Source organism: Oryctolagus cuniculus, chromosome 20 (genome assembly GCF_964237555.1).
Source record: "Oryctolagus cuniculus chromosome 20, mOryCun1.1, whole genome shotgun sequence".
NCBI classification, from domain to species: Eukaryota; Metazoa; Chordata; class Mammalia; order Lagomorpha; family Leporidae; genus Oryctolagus; species Oryctolagus cuniculus.
The window spans coordinates 6,457,701-6,473,501 of NC_091451.1; the positions used below are offsets into that span (position 1 = coordinate 6,457,701).

At 46.7% G+C, this 15,801-nt stretch overlaps 1 protein-coding gene across 8 annotated transcripts in view; it reads right to left on the minus strand.

The window, feature by feature from the left end:
• Nucleotides 1–15,801, minus strand: part of SYNE2 (spectrin repeat containing nuclear envelope protein 2) — a 394,119-nt gene that overhangs the window by 227,112 nt on the left and 151,206 nt on the right. For all 8 annotated transcript variants that reach the window (XM_051826403.2, XM_051826401.2, XM_051826405.2 and 5 more), the window contains exons 30-34: nt 15,109–15,713; nt 9,722–9,901; nt 8,933–9,083; nt 2,870–3,028; nt 2,077–2,238 (exon numbers count right to left, since the gene is read on the minus strand). In XM_051826403.2, the coding sequence (XP_051682363.2) occupies nt 2,077–2,238; nt 2,870–3,028; nt 8,933–9,083; nt 9,722–9,901; nt 15,109–15,713 (1,257 nt within the window). The remainder of the gene's footprint in view (nt 1–2,076; nt 2,239–2,869; nt 3,029–8,932; nt 9,084–9,721; nt 9,902–15,108; nt 15,714–15,801) is intronic.

Sequence of the window (15,801 nt, forward strand, 5' to 3'; positions counted from 1 at the left end):
TCTCTCTCTCTCTCTCTGTCTCTCCTTCTCTCTCTGTGTAACTCTTTCAAATAAATAAATAAATCTTTAAAAAAAAAAAAAAAGAAAAGAAGAAAAGGATGTTGGTGTTCACCTTCTGTTCTTTCTAATCTTTTTGAAGGACTGTTTAGTTCAAATAATGAAGAAAGGTGCCCCTATTCATGGTCTAGATTACAAGCAAGCAATCTATGGCAAAAGCCTGTTTTTGTAAATAAAGTTTTATTGAACATAGCTACTTCCAAGCATTTATCTATTTCCCATCACTATTTTCTTGCTACAACAGTAAGACTGAGCAGAAGAATTTGCTGGCACAGAATATATACTGTCGAGATTGATCCACTCTATATGTGTCCCTAACGTAGAAGCAAGACCCAGCCTGGCCTCTGTCCCCCTTAGCCCGACGTATCCTTACTTGTCCTTCAGGATTAACCACTCACCAAAGGGAATTCACTGAATTTAGGGAGTGGTTGTGGCCCTAGGAGATTCAAGGAGTCATTTCTTCTCCTGATGATGGGGACTGGTGCTGTGGCATAGCTGGTTAAGCCACCACCTGCAGCACCGGCTTCCCATATGGGCACTGGTTTGAGTCCCGGTTGCTCCACTTCTGATCAAGCTCCCTGCTAACATACCTAGGAAAGCAGTGGAAGATGCCCAAGTCCTTGGGCCCCTGCACCCACGTGGGAGACCCAGAAGAAGCTCCTGGCTCCTGGCTCCTAGCTTCAGATCAGCCCCGCTCCTGCCATTGCAGACATTTGGGGAGTGAGCCAGTGGAAGGAAGACCTCTCCCTCTGTAACTCTCATATCAATAAAATACATCTTTAAAGAAAAAAAATTTCACCCTTAACCACTCGCTCTTGCTCTGTGCTTTGTAAATAAAACACCCACTTCCTTCCACCAACCGATGTCAGCGATTGGCTTTCTGTGCGTCTGGTGTTGGGGGTTCCACAGCCACTCCTCCACCTCCTCTGGGAGGTTGTGCTGCGTCCCTTTTTGGCTCTGAAAGGAAAAGTTTTCCTCCCTTGCAGCCTATAGAATGACCACAAGGGGACAATGATGTATCTTATGGGGACTTCTGATAGAAATTCTGAATCTTTCTTAAAGATTTTATTTTTTTTATTATTTTTTAAAGATTTTATTTATTTTTTGAAAGGCAGAGTTGGGGGGGGGGAGAGAGAGAAAGGGAGGGAGATCTTCCACCCACTGGTTCACTCCCCAAATGACCACAATGATGGGAGCTGGGCCAGGGCAGAGCCTGGAGCCAGGAGCTTCTTCCGGGTCTCCCACGTGGGTGCAGGGCCCTTGCACTTGGGCCATCTTCTACTGCTATCCCAGGCCACAGCAGAGAGCTGGATCGGAAGAGGAGCAGCTGGGACTCAAATCAGTGCTCACACGGGATCTGTCAGAACACTGGCCCCAGTTCTTAGCCTTCCGTACCACAACCCTCTCTGGTAAAGCCTGCAGACCCTTCGCATAATAATATTTGAAAAACAAAACTTGAGGGATCTGAAAATATCAGTGACGTTCCTTTTTCTTTTTAAAAAGACCTATCATCTATTTGAAAGGCAGAGTGACAGAGAGGAAGAGAGAGAAAGAGAGAGAGAGATTTCCAACTGATGGCTCACTGCCCAAATGCCCACAACAGCCGGGTCTGAGCCAGGCCCAGGAGCTCCGGCCTGGTCTCCCACACTGGTGGCAGCTCTCTAAGCACCTGGGCCGACTTCCTGTGATTTTCTTGATAACTAAGTTATATATAATGTCATTGTACTGTTTGTTGGCTACATTCAGAATCGAAACAAATGCTACATTGTAGTCAGACGTTCATGAAAATAAAAACGCAAACCTTTTCCACACAAGATCATTTTATCCGTGCCCCACCCCCTGAGAAATAAGTAACACCTGCTCCAGTCCTCCTGCATATCATCATGGAAGCGGCAGAGTCCAGGTGTCTCCAAGGGGATAATGACAGAAATAAAGATTTTCTTGTCACTCTGCTCCAAGAAGGCAAACTCAATAAATATCAGCTGTAGAGAAAAAGCATAGATTTTAATCTGTCAATACCTCCAGCCTGTCTCTGTCCTCAGCAGTCAGCGGATGGAGCTCCATCTTTTGAACAACCTCTTCGGTCCACTCATCACAGACGTTTTTCATGTTATAAAGTTTGTCCCACAAAGCTAGAGCGCGACCAAGATTTTCATAGTGGTCTTCTGTCTTCTCGTTTATCTACCAGAATTGTGAAACAGAAGTAACACAAGTCATGGGGAAAGTATGAAAACCATTGTTTCAGCCAAATAATGTTTTAAAATTAAATCTGAGTTTGCCATTACTGACTAAATGATTTGTTTTACTTATCAACAAAGCATTTGCTTTAACATGTATCATCGAGGTTTTTTTTTAAAAACAAAAAGTCTTATCTGATTTCTGATAGCTATGCCCAATTAGAGGCAAAATCTAATTTCTGAAGCACAATTGAAAAAAAAAAGATGCTTTTAAATCCATATGAAAACACGATGAAGATAAATTCTCAGTCTGTAATCCAAAAATATTATTACTACTTAACCAAAAACGTACTACTTTAAATTTGTTGTTGAACACCAGCGTCCTGCATGAATGGGTAATGTTTTAATTAATTTTAAATAAATTAAATGGAAGACTACAGACTCACTTGTTAGCAGTGTCTAATTCTGGGAGTGAAATTAATTAATTACAAAGCCATACATTGTACACTATTTGAACATTTTCTCAATGAATATTTTTAAATTTTGAAAACAGATAAAAATGCCAAGAACATTAGAAAAAAGATGAATTTCATCATTGTGCAAGAAATAGAATTGGCAATGAAGTCAACACATACATCAAGCCATCTGTCCACAATGATATTAGCCTCTTTTTCAAAAGGTGGTTCTTCAAAGGTTTTCATTTTATTTAAATGAAATTGTAGATTTTTGCAGATCTGGTTTATCTTGTCTACAACTTCTACATGTTCATTAAATTCTTCCTTGATCGTCTCAATCTGTAAAAGAGATAGAAAGCATGTTTTTGAGATAGCGACACAGACAAAAATCTCTACTCTGTTGGAAAGTAAACAGCACACTTCTAAATATGGATCAAAGAAGTCCCAAGGGAAATTTTAAACTGCAATAAACAAACTGAAAATGAAAGCAAAACATCACAACTTGTGAGACACAGTGGAAAGGGAGGTTTATTGCATTAAATGCACACATCAGAAAAGATGAAAGGGGCCAGCGCTGCGGCATAGCAGGTAAAGCCGCCGCCTGCTGTGCCGGCATCCCATATGGGTGCTGGTTCAAGTCCTGGCTGCTCCACTTCTGATCCAGCTCTCTGCTGTGGCCTGGGAAAGCAGTAGAAGATGGCCCAAGTCCTTGGGCCCCTGCGCCCGTGTGGGAGACCTGGAAGAAGGTCCTGGATCCTGGCTTCGGATTGGTTCAGCTCTGACTGTTGCGGCCAATTGGGGAGTGAACCAGCAGATGGAAGATTCTCTCTCTCTCTCTCTCTCTCTCTCTATCTCTCTGTGTAACTCTGACTTACAAGCAAAATAAATAAATCTTAAAAAAAAAAAAAAAAGAAAAGAGGAAAGTCTCAAATTCATAACCTAAGGTACCAATTCAAGAAGCTAGGAAAAAAAAAAAAAAGCTAGCAGAGAGAAGGAAATAATAAAAATTAAAATCAGCTAAATTAAAAATACAAGAACATTAGAGAAACTTCAGTAAAACGGAGAGCTATTCTTAGAAAGATCGGGGAAACTGACAAACCTCTAGCAAGACTAAGCATAAAAAGAAAGCAACAGCAGTATTAGGAGTGAAGCCAGGGATGTCATGAGACGCTGCAGTTAGCAAGAGGAAGCATGGGAATGTTACAAATAACTACACACTCAGATGAAATGAACCACTACCAACTACCACAGCTCATCCAATATTAAATACGTAACATAAATAGACCCGTCAATACTAACGAAATTGAGTGTATAATGTAGAAATTTCCCCCAAAGAAATTTACAATCCAGGGGGCTTTACTAGAGAGTTCTACCACATTGTGTTCTGAAAAATAGCAGGGGCTAGCATTGTGGCACAGTGGGAAAAGCCTGCAGCACTGGCATCCATATGAGTCCTGGCTGCTCCACTTCTGATCCAGCTCCCTGCTAATGCACCTGGAAAAATAGCAGAGGATGACCCAAGTGCTTGGGCCCCTGCATCCACATGGGAGACCGGGATGAAGCTCCTGGCTCCTGGTTTTGGCCTGGCCCAGCCCTGGCTGTTGTGGCCATTTGGGGAGTGAATCAATCAGCAGATGAAAGATTCTCTCTCTCTCTCTCTTTCTCTCCCCCTCTGCCTCTATATCTCTGTACCTCTGCCTTACAAATAAATAAATATATCTTTAAAAAAAGATGATGTCAAGCAGTTTGGGTGTTCTTTGATCACCAGCGAGGTTGAACTATGTCTCTTGGCAACTGTTAACTTCTTTCCTATATAAAAATATCCATTAGGATCACAGTGCTGTTTCTGACTAATTTCAACCAGTTCCCTATGTACTATTGCAAACCTAATGCTATCAAATTTATTAAAAGTATTTTTCTATTCCATAGCATTACTTAATGATTAAATAATTTAAAATGTACTTTAATAATAAATTCCATATATGAGGCAGGTTTAAACAAACTTATTAAAGTGTAAATATGAACTCTGTATAAAAGAATCCTTTATATTTAAAAGCTCATATTCTTTAACATATCCATGATTGAAACTACTGTTGAAATGAGAAGCTGGGGCAGGCATTGTGAGGCATCAGGCTAAGTCACTGTTTGGGACACCTGCATCCCTTATAGGAGTGCCAGTTTGAGTCCTGGCTACTCCGCTTCCAATCCAGCTTTCTGCTATTGCACCTGGGAAAGCAGCAGAGGATGGCTAAGGAATTATGTCCCTGCCACCCATGTGGAAGACCCAGATGGAGTTGTGAGTTCCTGGCTTCTGCCTAGCTTAGCTCTAGCTGTTGTAGGCATTTAGGGAGTACCCCAACAGATAGAAGATCGATCTCTCTCTCTCTCTCTCTCTCTCTCTCTGTAGCTCTGTCTCTCAAATAAATAAATAAATATTTTTAAAAGTTAAAAAAAGAAATATATACCTTTCAGCTTATAGTGGACTTTTTGAGCAAAATATGAAGAGATTTCTGACATCTGTGTTTTGAAGCTCAATGTATGTCATAACTGTTGTCAACTAGATTTTCATCACAAATTGGGACATCTGTTACAACTGGCAGAATCTTACTATCGACATTGCCCATCAGTTTCACAGTGAACAATCTTGTCTACGACCTTGCAGATCTTGTTGCAATTAGCAACCCGGAACTGGGCATTTATATCATATTTAGGAATTTTTGGAAGCATTTCTCTCTTTTATAAGTCTTATGGATTAACAATTAATTTTTTTAACAGATAGCTTTAAAACTATACAAAATTCTTTCCTCTCACATATGTACAAACATATAGGAAATGCTTACAATGTTAAACAACAACCCAGAATTCAATATTGCATGAGTATATGTATAGCTCTATGTTTTTAATCATGTATTTTCCATGAACTTTTTATCTTCTGTGTTTTTTATACTTTCATCATATGTATAGATTTCCAAAATGTTAGCACCAAAATAAGCTTATCACTCAGTTCCATTTCCCAGGAACCTTTCGAGGACCCCTTAAACACAAAACCAGCCTACAGATATCGTAGTAAGACATCTAGTGGAAAGGGATGGTAGTCTGTATTTCATGTTCTTCTAACAAATAAACACATAAATCTAGAGTCTAAGTGTAGCACACAGGACCAAATCCATGTTTGTCTCCATTCTCTCACCAGAAGCTACTGTAATGACATGGCACAATCCCACAAACACAACAACAGGGGATGAGAATTTCTGGTGAGAGACGAAGAGCCGGCAAAGGGCAAAGCTCAAGAATGAGCAGCACGTAATTAACGACCCAGAGACGGCCGAAATCCTGGTCTAGAAAGGAGACAGGGGGAAGGGGGAAGGGAGGAGCCAATAAGAAGTCAGTCCGTCCATGTCCATGTCACAGAATCCAGAAAAGGGTTAGACATTCCCTGGAGGTACTCATAGGGGCAGACATGCAGTCAGCCACACAGGGAGAGGAGGGAACCAAGGTTAGATCCAGGGTTCCAGCACCTGGTGAGATGGACTCCCTCCAAACCCTGCTAGATGAAGACCTTGACCTGCTCTAGAGGACAGAGCTGGGTCCTGTTTCAACAGCCATGGAGGAGTTAGTACTGACAGAGAGAGTAGCACCCAGGACGGGGGCCACCTGCCAATAGGGGGGCAGGAGGAAGCTTCTAGGAAGTCGAGTTTACAGTTATGGGGTCCTACAGCTATCCGACAGGTCACACACAGAGTGGGCATCATAGCTGCTGATTAAGTCTCTGGCACTGAACCAAGGAGCCCTGGCTAAGGACTGACAGGTGCTACCTCGGCAAATCCAGAAAGGTAGGGTCTGCTGCTAACTGGATCACACTTAGCAGGGCTAAGGCGGGGCTCCTGAACTGAGAGGGATTTGCACAAACAGAGAAGCAGCAAGGCAAGAGGAACCAGGCATCTGTCAGTATACAAGGAAAAGGTTCAGGGTCTATGGAACAAGGCTGAGACCTTGACCCTGGAACAAACGCACCATGCAGGAGATCTGGCATCAGGGCACACAGAAGGGTGGTGATGCAAACAGGGACACAAGTCCAAGAAGATCTTGTAAGGCTGAACACGCTGGACTCCTACAGCAATGGAAATCAGAGCTCTCCAAATCCAATCAAATGGGGGCTGGCACTGTGGCTCAATGGGTACAGCCACCTGCAGTGCCAGCATCCCATATGAGTGCCAGTTTGAGTCCCGGCTGCCCCACTTCCGATCCAGCTCTCTGCTATGGCCTGGGAAAGCAGTGGAAGATGGCCCAAGTGCCTGGGCCCTGCACCTGTGTGGGAGACCTGGAAGAAGCTCCTGGCTCCTGACTTTGGATCAGCCCAGCTCTGAATGTTGCAGCCATTTGGGGAGTAAGCCAGCAGATGAAAGACATCTCTCTCTCTTTCTCTTTTTCTCTCTCTCTGTAACTCTGCCTTTCAAAAAAATAAATAAACCTTTAAAAAAAAAAAAAGAATCCAGTGGAACGAGGGCCGGTGCTCCCAGGTCCCCAGAAGCAGGCTCCACTGCGTGGAACCACATGGGCTGCATCTGAGCACACCACCGTCCTGCCCAGGGTCTCAGCCTCCTGCAGTTGGGTCGGACAGGAAGCCACGGCCACAGACACCTATTGGACAACTAGGATGTGTACTGTGCTCTTTCCCACTGGTCAGCGTTTCAAAAGTGAGTCTGAGAGAGTGGATCTGAGATAAGAGCTTTGCCCAACACTCTGTCACCTAAGCCTTGGGGGTTAATCATTCCCAATCAAAATGAAATGGCGTGTACCAATCTGGTAGCTGAAGGCTGCACTGGTGTTGCTTTCAACAGCTGGGGAAGTTGACCAAAATCACTCTCTAACATCCAGGAAGGTGAGGATATTTCAAAAAGTTCATGGGAACATAGGATTAAAAGATAATTTCGGGGCCTGTGCCATGGCGCAGTAGGTTAATCCTACACCTGTGGTGCCGGCATCCCATATGGGTGCCAGTTCTAGTCCCAGCTGCTCCTCTTCCAATCCAGCTCTCTGCTATGGCTTGGGAAAGCAGTGGAGGATGGCCCAAGTGCTTGGGCCCCTGCACCCACATGGGAGACCAGGAAGAAGCTCCTGGCTCCTGGCCTCATTCAGATTGGTGCAGCTCCGGCGGTTGCAGCCAACTGGGGAGTGAACCATCAGATAGAAGACATAATTCTCTCTCTCTCTCTGCCTCTGCCTCTCTGTAACTCTTCCTTTCAAATAAATAAATAAATTTTTTAAAAAATCAGGAAAAGCAACTTTCTTGTGTCTCGTGAAATGGTACAGGGATGTCTTCTAATTATTCCATTCTTCACTTCTCTGGTTGACGACTGCTGTACACAAATCACAGAAAATAATGACATCTAGTGTCCAAAACTGTTACACTTCCTAAAACATGAAGTGGTGATTAGGGAGGCCATACACAGAGCAATGTGAAGATGAGCTTACACAACCCAGAGAGGAATAGAAATGCCATTTTCCCCTTGTCCACTCGCAAGAGACGATTTTCCTCTCGTCTGCCTTCGCTCAAGCCTGTGGCGCAGGTTCAGGTTCCTGTAGGTGGAAGGTGGGTACAAAGCCAGCTACAAACTTACAGAGGCAGCAGCAGGGGCCTCAGGGCTTCAGCAGAACCACCGCTCCAGCTACCAAAGCCCAAACAGCAGATGCAACCCAGCATCCCCCCGGAACTGATGTTTTGCAAGCCCTGGTGATAAATTCAATAAATTCCTAGATATCTGCTAAGACAAGAGTCACTAGTAACTTATTTTATATCAAGTTTCAAAAGTTACTGAATTTATTTATAAGTGTGTATTTATTTTTACTTATTTAAAATAGAGAGAGAGAGCGAGAGAGAGAGAGAGGGAGGGAGAGAGAGAGAGAATCATCCATCTGCTGGTTCAGTCCCCAAATGCCCACAGCAGCCAGGGCTGGGACAGGCTGAAGCCAGGAGACTGGAACTCAAGCCAGGTCTCCCACACAGGTGGCAAGGACTGAAGTACTTGAGCCACCGCCTGCTGTCCCCAGGGACACACATTAGCAGGAAGCTGGATGGGAAGTGGAGGAGCCAGGACTCGAACCAGGCACCTTGATATGGGATGCAGGTGTCCCGAGTGCAGCTTAACCCACTGCACCGTAATGCCTACCCTGAAAAATCACTGAGGCTCCAGTATCCTCCCTGAGCTCACTGTGTAGGCTTTCTTTGGGAACAGGACTCACCTCTGCGATCCTCTTCTTCAGGTTTTCCCTTCCCATGTACGAAGCCTGGAGGGAGATGGCGTTCTCTTCTTTCTGAATCAAAGTGGTCAAGGTGCTTTTAAAATTATGATATTGTTTTAGGAGCTCCAAAACTCTTCCACATTGTTCAAGGCTGTGCAGAGAGAAAAGGAAAACAGCTACGTGTCTGCAAGTAACATTGTAAATCATTGCTTCTCTTAGGATCCTGCAAGAACGACCTAGGTAAGCTAAGAAAGCACTTTCCACGTGTCATGCTTTACTACCTTGGTTTTCAAATTTATAAATATTTATTTATGTATTTGAAAGGCAGAGTTAGAGAGAGGCAGGTGCCAGAACCGCACACCCAGGCGCCAGTCCCGAGAGCACCAGGGTGCACGCCTCACGTTTACGCCCCCTGCGCGCCTCACGTTTACGCCCCCTGCGCGCCTCACGTTTACGCCCCTGCGCACCTCACGTTTACGTCCCCTGCGCACCTCACGTTTACGTCCCCTGCGCGCCTCACGTTTACGCCCCTGCGCGCCTCACGTTTACGTCCCCTGCGCACCTCACGTTTACGTCCCCTGCGCGCCTCACGTTTACGCCCCTGCGCGCCTCACGTTTACGTCCCCTGCGCACCTCACGTTTACGCCCCCTGCGCACCTCACGTTTACGCCCCCTGCGCGCCTCACGTTTACGCCCCCTGCGCGCCTCACGTTTACGCCCCCTGCAAATGTATCTCAGCGTACATGTTCCCAAGAGCTAGCTGTGCAGAGGAGCGGCGTCTTCTCTTACCACTCGGCCAGCGCAGCTTTCGTGTTCTCCCACAGGCGCACGGTACGGTGGCACTGCTGACTCAGTACAAGTTCTCTGCCATCTTGGAATTGCGGGAGAGAAAGAGCCAATTCTTGAAGGTGCTTCTTCTCTTCCTCGTATCCATCCAGATCCTTATCCAGTCTGATTAATGATTTTTTCCTGCATTATGGAAAAGAGCTTGGTAAAGAACTGTTAACCAACATGACCCAATACAAATACAGGTAATGGTGGGGATGGATTGGGGGTTGGGAATACTGACGTCAATTTTAGTGTCCTCATGAGGTTAGTGCCAAAAGCACAGATTTAAAAATCAAATCAAATAAATAAAAATTTTAAAAATTAAAAAAATAAAAGTACACATTTCCTGTGGCAGAGTTTAGGAGATGCCTTGTTTTTCCAGAATACTAGTATGCTCTTAAATACATATAATAAATAATAAGTAGAAATAGAATAAATATGCACATAATAAATGTATAAAACAACACACAGCGATTTTTGTTCTGTGATGAGTATTCTTATGAAAGGTATATGTGTGTGTGGGAGAGAGGCACAGAGCGAGTGTGTGTGAGTATGTGTGAAATGTTGAGATCAGAGTTGGATGAGGGAAGGGCGTGAGAGGCCACGGAGAACAGAGAGAGCTAGGGCAGGCTTGCTCTTCTGCCCTTTGTCCAAGGACACGTTACAAAGCTGATAGGGAAATGCAATTATTCGTAGTTTACTTTAGTGCAAAAATTTTTGAAATTCTTGCAGATATGGGAGTATTCAAAAGCTCACCAAAAATGCCTATTCTATCAGGACTGGCATGATGGGAACACAACGGTTTGAACTGCCTTGGGACACCAGCATCCTGTATGAGCGCCGAGTGGATACCTGGCTGCTCCGCTTCTGATCCAGCTCCCTGCTAATGGGCCTGGGAAAGCAGCAGAGGATGGCCCAGGTGTTTGGGCCCCTGTACCCACGCGGGAGACACAGAGGAAGCCCCTGGCTCCTGGCTTCAGCCTGGCCCAGCTCTGGCTGTTGAGGCCATTTGGGGAGTGAACCAGCACCTGGAAGATCTCTCTGTCTCTCCCTCTCTATAACACCAACTTTCAAATCAATCAATCAATCTTTAAAACCACAACAACAAAGAAAATGCTGATTATAAAAAAATCTATGTATGGGCCGGCGCCGCGGCTCACTAGGCTAATCCTCCGCCTAGCGGCGCTGGCACACCGGGTTCTAGTCCCGGTTGGGGTGCCAGATTCTGTCCCGGCTGCCCCTCTTCCAGGCCAGCTCTCTGCTGTGGCCCGGGAGTGCAGTGGAGGATGGCCCAGGTGCTTGGGCCCTGCACCCCATGGGAGACCAGGAAAAGCACCTGGCTCCTGGCTCCTGCCATCGGATCAGTGCGGTGCCGCAGCGCGCCAGCCGCGGCGGCCATTGGAGGGTGAACCAACGGCAAAGGAAGACCTTTCTCTCTGTCTCTCTCTCTCACTGTCCACTCTGCCTGTCAAAAAATAAAAATAAAAAAAATAAATCTATGTATGGGTTTCAAAAACTTTTGCACCAGAATAAATGCATGTTTTAGTTCCATGCTCCACAAATGTTTCAAAGTACCACGTATGAAAAGCTCTCATACATCAAAAGGCTCATTTAATGCAGGGTTTAACCTGTAAATGAGTTCTGGTGGGATTAACACCTTTCACCTAACCAACACTGTGCAACTGCTCACGCCTCTACTTCCTCTCCTGCAGCTTCTTCTTTTTTTTTTAAAGATTTATTTATTTGTTTGAAAGTCAGAGTTACACAGAGAGGAGAGGCAGAGAGAGAGAGAGAGAGACAGAGAGAGAGGTCTTCCACTCGCTGGTTCACTCCCCAGATGGCCGCAATGGCCGGAGCTGTGCCGATCCAAAGCCAGAAACCAGGAGCTTCTTCCGGGCCTTCCACGTGGGTGCAGGGGCCCAAGAACTTGGGCCATGTTCTACTGCTTTCCCAGGCCATAGCAGAGAGCTGGATCGGAAGTGGAGCAGCCAGGAATTGAACCAGTGCCCATAGGAGATGCCAGTGTGGCAGGCTGGGGTTTTAATCCGCTGCACCACAGCGCGAGCCCCGCAGCTTCTCTTAAATGCACTGCCCTAAGGCTTTCACTGCCTCCTGCTCCATCAAAACTGCGGTCAAGATCTCCAGCACCCTGCACACCGGGAAATGCATGTACCATTCCCAAGCTGCACCTTGCGTGGGTGCTCTGCAGGGTCTGACCCAGGGGTCACCTCCTCCTCACTTGAAATGCCCGCCTCACCTGGCCCCAGGCTCTGCTGACTTTCCCCCTAAAGCACTCGCAGCTCCTTCCCAGTATCTCACACTGGTTCTCCTTCACCTCCCTCACCTTTACTTGGAAAACCCCAGAATGTTCAACCTGAACCTTCTCTTGAGAAGCCTACATAGCTCCCTCCTGGGGCCGCGCTGGCCAGTCCCAGGCTGCAAGTGGCCCAGACCTCTCTCCTGTCTCCTGAAGCCATCTGTCTTCAAGAGTCTTGTGGGTGAGGCTGGCACTGTGGTGTAGTAGGCTAAGCCTCCACCTGCGGCGCCGGCATCCCATATGGGCGCTGGTTCAAGTCCTAGCTGCTCCACTTCTGATCCAGCTCTCTGCTAGGGCCTGGGAAAGCAGTAGAAGATGGCCCAAGTGCTTGGGTCCCTGCACCCATGTGGGAGACCTGAAAGAAGCTCCTGGCTTCTGATCGGCCCAGCTCCAGCCTTTGCGGCTATTTGGGGAGTGAACCAGCAGGTGGAAGATCCCTCTCTTTGTAACTCAAATAAATAAATACAAATTTTTGAAAAAGTCTTTTGGCTATCACTACTTTAATGTCAAAATAGCCCTCATTTCTAAGACCAAGCACACCTGACCGCTCCATCGATCCCAGATAAGCATCTGTCTTTCTCGTCTCACTGAATTCTCCATTCCTCCAACTGCTCAGGTCAAACCTGGCCATCACTGCTGGCTCTGAAGTTCCTTTCAGGCCCAGAGCCCAGGTGTCAGCCAGCCTGTGTCCTCTGTCTTCAAGACACACAGACGCTTAGCACCGGCCACCACCTCCCCCCTGCCCGTGCCATCATCCCCGCTTACAGGGAGGATTGCAATAGATCAAGCCAGACTTCCCGGGACTTCTCTCGACTCCTACAGCCTACTTTCAACACCGCAGCCAGAGAGAACTACGATGAACGCCCAATAATTTCTGTTCAGAACGTTCCAAGACTTCCAGTCACTCAAAGGAAAAGTCGAAGCACCATCTGGCCTACAGCCTGTAGCACACATCACAGCCCTGTCCCAACATCACCTACGGGACCTCCACTCATTTCTCTGCTGTCGCTACTGCGCCCTGAGCCTAGAAGACATTTCCTCCAGGAAGGCACGTGGCTTTGTTCTGGTAACTCATCTTACTCAAAGGTCACCCTCAGTGAGGCCTCGCCTGATGACCCTACTGAACTGCAGCCCTCACCTTACTGATTCTCCACAGATGTTAGCACCACCAGACACAGAGGGCACTTCAAAAGGCTCATGGGAAATGCAACGGAAAGGTAAGTTTCGGGGCAGGTGCTTGGCTGAGTGGGTAGGAAGCCACTTGGGACGCCTGCATCCCATGTCAGAGAGCCTGGGTTCAAGTCCAGCTTCCATTTGCAGTGCCAGCTCCCTAAGCCATGCCTTGGTGGCAGTAGTGATGGCTCACGTAGGAGACCCAGACTGGGTTCTCACTTCCTGGTTTCAGCCTGGCCCAGGTCCAGCCATTGAGGGCACTTGGGGAGTAAACCAGCAGATGGGAGTGTTCTCTCTCTCCAAAATAAGTTACTAAATAAGTTCTACAAGAATTTTTAAGCTTCTCTTGGTGCAAAACATTTTAAAAATCCATGCATAACTTTTTCTCAGCATGCATTTTTTTAATAAATTCTATGAGGCACAAGAATTTTTACCTATTTTGTCATCACTGTTGCTCTCTCAATACCTAAAAAGTGCCTGGAGACAATGCATAGCTGTTCTGTTAATAGCTACATCAATCACTAAAGGCATTTATTTTATGTAGTAATTATTAATAAGTATATCAATATGTGGTTTTCATTTATAAAGTCATACTTACCTATGATCCATTTACAAATTGATAATTACAATGGATTCAAGTAGAATCTAATTTTTATTCCAGGACATCAGATTGAACTGGGGCACTCTAGGTATAAGAATCTCGTGGGGAGCGAGGGCACAGGGCAATGGCAGAGGGAGGGGCACACGCAGCTCTACAGAGGGACCTGGTCAGCTCCACGTGGGAGCCCCAGAGGAAGCTCCTGGCTCCTGGCTTCAGTCTGGCCCAGCCCCGACTGTTGCGGCCATTTGGGGAATGAATTAGTGGATGGAAGATCCCTCTCTCTCTTTCTCTCTCTTCATTTCAAATAAATAAGTAAATCTTTTTTAAAAAGCCTGTGGAAAATGGCATTAAAAGACCAGTTTATTTTGGTCCAAAATAAAGGTTGCAATCCATGCACAGTTTTTGCAAAAACCATGCATTTCCCAAAAACTTTGGAAGATCTCTCACATGCATGGATTTCAAATTTCTGGAAGGAGAGGACTTTAGCCTAACATTTAAGATGCCTGCATCCCACACGGGAGTGTCTGAGCCGGAGTCTTGGCTCTGGCTCCCGACTCCAGCTTCCTGCAAATGCAGACCCTGGGAGGCAGCAGTGTGGACCCACGTAACTGGGTTCCTGGTACCCACATGGGATTCTGGGATTGAGTTCCCAGTTCCAGTTCCCCAGAACCTGCAGGAGTTTGGAGAGTGAACCAGTGGATGGAAACTCTGTCTCTTTGCTTCTCAAATTAACTAACTACTGAATTTATTCATTTTTGCACCAAAATGAATTTCTCTTTTAATGCCATTTTTCCATAAACTTTCTGAGGTCCCCACCAGCCTGCACGGCTCTGCTCGGTCTCCAGCACGAACGCCAACCTGAGCCAGACTCTGGGTTCAGCCCCAGGCCCGCCCACTCGGCCCCCAGCCTCATCCTATAGGGAAGAGACTCAGTAACCCGGGCGAACGCAGCAGCAGTGAGACGCACAGGCGCATGTCCGGCCTCCTGCACCTGCTGCGTCCCAAGCGTGGGTGTGTCAGTCTCCTCCCGCAAGGACCCGCACTAACCACACGGAAGCACAAGAGAATCTGAAGGACCTCCTGCCCTCCACACCCGCGGGGAACACACGCTTCAGAGACGGGAAAATGAACCGCGTCTCATTTTGGAAAGGCAAGGATCAAGCAGGAGGATGCTGACTTGAGACGCAGGGAGCCGCCGCGTCACCCTCGGAGATTCAAAACCACAGACCAGTGCGCCGGAGACCACCCGGTGCTTACCGATGCTTCACGGCTGGGATGGTAGGGTCCTTAAGGCCAAGTTTACTGATCTGGCTCTGTACATCTTGAATGTTTTTGAAGAGCTCGTTATTTCTGAGAATGCAAGTTTCCAGTAATCTGGCTTCCTCGGTGAGCTCCTCCCGTGGGCTGGAGCCACAGGACCCCAATACCCTTAGGCTCAAAGCCTCCAGCAGCTTTTCACAGGACGTGTCTTCCCCTTGCTGCACATCTTTAAGGCTGACGCCAAGCACCTCCAAACTTTCGTCCAAATGCCTGGCCCTGTCTTTCAGTAGCTGAGTTGCGCCCACTTCGTTTTCTGCCTTGGAGGCGTTTCCTGGTGCTTCCGGGTTCTGCACGGCTGGCCGGTCTGTGGTGCCCTCAGCAGAGGGTTTAGCTGTTCTTAGACATTCCAGAAAGTCTTCCAGAGCTCTGAGGGCGCTGTCCCTGGTCTGCACCTTGTGGCTCATTCCTTCAAGTTGCGCTTTGCAGGTCAGTGTAATGTTCTGTGCTGCCTGCACGTCAGATGGGTGCAATTCCTTTGATGCGAAGCTGTCCAACTCTTCATTACAGATTTCAATCTGCTTTGCTACGGAGTCCTGGATGTCCTAAAATAAAGGTAGGAAACGCCAAAAAAGACTTGGGTCCAGAAAGCATCAGAAACCAGTCCCTAATTTATGAGATTTGGTCTAGAAA